The sequence below is a fragment of the Olea europaea genome, chromosome 12, assembly GCF_002742605.1.
Source record: "Olea europaea var. sylvestris chromosome 12, O_europaea_v1, whole genome shotgun sequence".
NCBI lineage: Eukaryota > Viridiplantae > Streptophyta > Magnoliopsida > Lamiales > Oleaceae > Olea > Olea europaea.
In genome coordinates this window covers 26,687,308-26,692,883 of record NC_036248.1, presented here as the reverse complement: position 1 = coordinate 26,692,883, position 5,576 = coordinate 26,687,308, and the positions used below count along the sequence as shown (strand labels likewise).

The following is a 5,576-nucleotide window of genomic DNA, read 5'->3' as shown; positions in this document are numbered from 1 at the left end:
AAATCAATTAATCAAAGAATTATAAGAAGAGACAATGAAAGAATCAAAGAGAAGAAGGAAAGTGTTGAGTCTAAAATTAAGAAAGAACCCAGTTATTTTTTATAAAAGTGTTAGAGATTAAGTTATATATTTTACCAAAAAAATAAAATAAAATCCAATAAGGACCGTCTGGTTCCCGCGGTTCTCATACTAGAACCAAGAACTAGACCGGAATCGGTCGGTTCTTAAAAACTTGTCCCGAAATCAAATTATTTTTTAGAAGATCCGGAACCGAACCGATCGGTTCTAAACGGTTCCGGTCCGATTCCACCGATTCTGAGAAAAAGTGCCCACTCCTAACCTTGGCATTTTGTTGATGTGGTGTGTTCATCCCACTGAAAATTTAGTGTGTTCGAACACCATTGGTATTGGCTTACATCATTCTTTCTTTTCGTTTTGGGTTTGACGTGTAGGCTTCGATAAACAATGCATGTAAGCCAACCGACCTGCTAACCACAATTAACTACTAAAGATGGTGACGGTTGATTAGGTAGTTCAATGTCGACGAGGAAAAATGGTATTTACAGCCATGGAATAAAAAGAAAATTGGTACACGGACAAAAAAGCAAACTCCACTAGGAAAGTGATAGGACAGGTGTAAGTAAAAATGTGAAGTGCGATTAAGATAGATATCAAAATTTAGAGTAGGATAAATAAAAAAAAGCAAGGCGGTGAACAAATTTTGGAGATTGGAATATTACTTATGCCTATTGCCTACCATAAATGTCTATATAAAGTTTAAAATAACGTATATTTGCAAAAGAAAGATCACATCATTATTTCTTGCAGTTTTAGAGTTGTTCCAATTCCAAATGCTCTTAATTTCTTTTCATTAATTGATGATTTGATTTGGCATAGGAGTTTGAATATATCTTCCCAAAATTTCCGCCTATTTTCTCGCCAATGCAGTGTACGAAGTAGTAGTAAGTAGGTTTGATTAGGAATCAAACAAGAAGATTTTCGTAAGTTCTGCAGCATTTAAATCTCTGATTTGGTGGTGGGTGATGATAAATAATGCTCGTACGCTTGTCCTGTGGTGGATTGAAATTAATGCTGGGGTAAGGTAAGGTAAGGGAGTCCAGGATTCAATAATATAAATTTTTGTGAATAGCAAGGGAAGATTGTGTGTGTGTATCCGCAGTCATGGGTTCCTACCAATTGATCAAAGAAAATATAAATCCACATCTGCAAGGAAACAAGTGTATTTTGCGCATTGAGGGTAGGGATGATGTTGAATCCGCTTTATCAGAACTTGATTCGTCTTCTTCTCCTATATTGGGTCGCAATGCCGCCTCTAGATGTATACCATCTGCCTCTGGAACCACTCGCCTTGTCTCCCTCGATATTTTCCGGGGGTTTACAGTCGCGGTAACTTTCCATCTACACACTACTAATTCATCTGCCTGCATCTTCAGATTTCTTTGAGGTCTATTAATTTGTGTGTGTAGGCAGTGTAGGATACTAATTGTAGCATTTAGGGTCAAAGTGCATCAGCCATCTATGTTGCCATTAGAATACTGTAGAGAGAAAGACGAGCCATTTTATGCATAGCGAGAATATTAAAATAAAGGATCATAGCGGGATCTTATATGTTATAGAAGTTATTAACATAAGGAAACTATATAATCAAGTTTCTTGGTAAAGATCATTAATGCATTAGGAAAGAAAAAATTAATAAGTAATAAATGCTGGCTGGTAACTTATTTGCGATCTGAGAGTGTAGGGAAGGATGAATGATGGGAAGTAATGAAGTTATAGATCATGATTTCTTTAGGTGGAAAATTGTATTATCATGTTTTGATCCATTTTGAGTCCTTAGCTTTAGGTCATTAGTTTTTTTGGATTCATTAGTACATCCTTTTGATCTAAGCTGGGTATGCCGGAGTACTTGTAAAAAACGTTTGATATGTACATATTTTATTTACCGACCAAAAAAAAAAAAGAGGAAAAACATGAATGAGATCTATAATCTGTGCATGGAAAGAATAATCTATTTCTTAATTCAAAATATTTACCATATTGTTTCACTTATGATGCAGTTGATGATACTTGTTGATAATGCTGGTGGATTCTTTCCTGCTATCAATCATTCACCGTGGAATGGTTTAACATTGGCAGATTTTGTGATGCCATTTTTTCTCTTTATGGTTGGCATATCTCTTGGACTAGCATACAAGGTACTTGTTTGTTCTTAAGAAAACAGTAAGACTTCCTTTAGATTTTTGCCTTATTACCCCCCTTTACTCTGTAGAAGCAGCTACTGCTGCTTACCTGAGTTTTAGGTAAAACACAGTCTTTTTGCAACATTTTACAGAATTTCTACTGGAATTCATTTGATTACATCATTTATGTTATAGTTTTACCAGCTCCGGAATGCAGCTGGTGTTATATTTGTTTTTTCAGTGATGTCTATAGATGCTCTTAATGTTACTGTGTACCATTCTTTTTCCAGAACTTGACTTGCAGAGGTGCTGCATCGAAAAAAGCAATGTTACGAGCCCTAAAGCTTTTAACCCTGGGTGTTTTTCTCCAAGGTATTTTTCTCCAACTCGTGCATTATGATATTAATCTTTCGAATTGCTATATGATGATGATGACTTGATACAAGAGTTTCTTGGGAAGTAATTTATTTACAAGATTCTTAGTAATATTTATGTCTTTCTTATTTTTTACTTGCGTCTTTACTAGAATTTCTTTAGTGAGCATGTCATCTATCATCTTTTGCACTTCATCTATTCTTTAAAATTTACACCACGTACATTCACTTCTAAAATGTACAGGTGGCTATTTTCATGGAATTAATAACCTAACATATGGTGTGGACATGTATCAAATCAGGTGGATGGGTATATTGCAGGTATGCATCACAAATTATTTTCTCAGTCATCTTCAACGGAACACAATTTATAGTCTATATATAAAAATCGAGTGTGTTTATAAATTTCTTTTAGCTACGTATAGTATGAAAATTCTTTAGTTTATGTAATTTTTTATATTATTCTTTGAAGTGTGTGAATTATGGTTTATTTTTCCTTTTTGATTTTTTTCCTTACAGAGAATCGCAATAGCATATTTTCTTGTAGCGGCATGTGAAATTTGGCTTAGAAACGATGCCAAAGTTAATTCAGAATTATCTTTGCTGAAGAAATATCGAAGGCAGTGGTAAGTTTCCAAAATTCGTGTATTTTGACAGTGTTGAAGATTATTGTATTTGGATGTCTCTTGCAAAGCTGTATCCACGTTGAAAGAATCAAGTGGAATAACTAATGGAGACTGATTTTGCAATTGGATAAACGATTGGCTTCTTCTTAGTGGAATGAATTGCATCTCCAGGGGTGACGCATGTTACTTCATCTTGTGAACTGATGACGATACTTGTAGAAAACCTATGAACTGCGCGTAATCATCTTTTAAGACAAAATTTTATATGCTGCCTTACTGAGTGTGTAAAGAAGTGAAGAAGAAAATAACAACTGCTTTTGAATGTATGCATTGAATTCCCCTTGGAGGGGTTACTTCAACTTTTAGCTTACTGGTTTAGGGTTCAAAAAATATAGCAGCTTAGATAAATCCATCTGAATCAGATTAATCTTTTATATAGGGTCTGCCTTCCTGAGAAATGAAGGCAGACCATTACCTTTTGCATGCTTGGAATGAACTTTATGGCAGTATACATCCTGTTAATTTGATGTATAACTGGGGAAGAAAGGAAAAGAACAAAGGTGACTTGTAAGGAAAAGTTAGAAGTTTGATGAACAAAATTCAGAATCTTTACTTGCTGTGAGATATCTGGAAAATTGATTAGGACTGGGTTCTAAACTTGTGTTGTAATATAGAACTTGACATCTTTTCCCTGCCTATGCTGTGGAAGATTTAAGTTTTCTAATGATGAAATCAAAGGTGATGTAGATGAGCCAATCTACTGGGCTTTTTGTTTAGTCTTCTCAAATCTGCAAGCTTGGGCATATAAGCAGTTAAGAGTTATTGGTATGGGAAGCCCCAAAAAGGCTCTTCTGCAGAATATGCAAATCTGATTCTGCTTGGTGAGATGCACACAACGGATGAAGGAATTTACATATTTTTCTTTGCGATTTATTTTGTGTGGGTTAAAAGTTTAACTCATACTTGTCTAGTAATGACCAAGTTTCGTATTCAGAATCCCTGGTAAATATTTGTTTGAAGGGTATAGATTAGATCGTTATGGCTCAGGAAGTTCTTAAAATTTGAAGGACTTCTTCCGAGCATGACAAGTGACAGCATATAGCAAATTCATATTCTAAAGAATATGTCTAAGCATATAGGTACATTTTAAGTAAAATAGCTGGCTTATAGTTACAATTACGAAGTAGAAATCTCTATTATTGGACAACATTTACTAGAATCAATTTGTATGCCAATTCCTGCATTGGGAGGTTTCATCAGAAGAGGAGTGCTAAGAACCAGAGAAGGACATATCAGATTTCTGCACAGAAATAATCTTACAATAAATGAGTTACTAATAATGCAGTAATGTGAGATTAGATGCCATTTTACCTTGTGCTATGAGTTACAATTGAAGAGACCAAGACCCATGGAGGAATATTTTGTCATAAACAGACACCATACAGAAAATGAATCATTTCAGTCTGTGCTATTCCTTGAAATAAAGTAATTATTTACTTTCTTGAATTCCTACAATTGAATGATTCTACCATACTGCTTCGAGGATTGTTATTATACCTGAGTACAATATAATTTCCACATTCCAAATATCAGATCCAGCAATAACAATCTAAGCCTTATTCCAAATCGCAATTAGAAATATGTCAATGGAAATCTTCAGCTCTCAGAAAGAGTCTCAACACATTTGTTAGGGAGATGTTGGAATCTGGACTGTAAATAAAATGTGTTTTATGTTTGATCCATTCACTTGTCGCCTGTATCTACAAGTCTTATATTTTACTGAAGCTTCCCTTTTCCATATATCCAGGGTTGTGGTGTTGATGCTTACTGCCTTGTATCTTCTGTTGCTATATGGTTTGTATGTTCCTGACTGGGAGTATCAGATTCCAATTGAAGCATCTTCTTCTGCAAAAGTATACTCGGTAGGTTTTCCATTGTAATTTGGTATTTGGCTTAAGAATTGTGGGCGACAACTTATTTCTGAAAATGCTATGGCAAAGTATTTTGACATTATTGGTTCCTGTTGAAGGTGAAATGTGGTGTACATGGAGACACTGGACCAGCATGTAATGCTGTTGGTATGATCGATCGCAAAATTTTGGGTATTCATCACTTATATAGAAGGCCAATCTATGCACGCACAAAAGTATGTTTCTTTTTCTTGGGAGTTTTAATCGATGTTTGTTTCAACATTTATTTTCCATTCCTTTGATTCTGAATGTCATATTTTTCGTTGTAGCAATGTAGTATCAACTCCCCAGATTATGGTCCACTTCCGCCTGATGCTCCTTCATGGTGCCAAGCCCCTTTTGACCCTGAAGGGATTTTAAGGTTTGCACATTTATTTTCCTTTGTAGTTCAACACAATTGATTCT

General features: G+C 35.0%; 1 protein-coding gene across 1 annotated transcript; it reads left to right on the top strand.

The window, feature by feature from the left end:
* Positions 1–771: 771 nt before the first annotated feature.
* Positions 772–5,572, top strand: LOC111406218 (heparan-alpha-glucosaminide N-acetyltransferase-like). Its single transcript, XM_023035502.1, has 8 exons — positions 772–1,407; positions 2,079–2,216; positions 2,492–2,573; positions 2,820–2,896; positions 3,095–3,201; positions 5,009–5,123; positions 5,231–5,347; positions 5,441–5,572. Exons 1-8 carry the CDS (start codon positions 1,183–1,185, stop codon positions 5,570–5,572), a joined length of 993 nt encoding a protein of 330 aa, XP_022891270.1. The 5' UTR covers positions 772–1,182.
* The last annotated feature ends 4 nt before the right edge of the window (positions 5,573–5,576 follow it).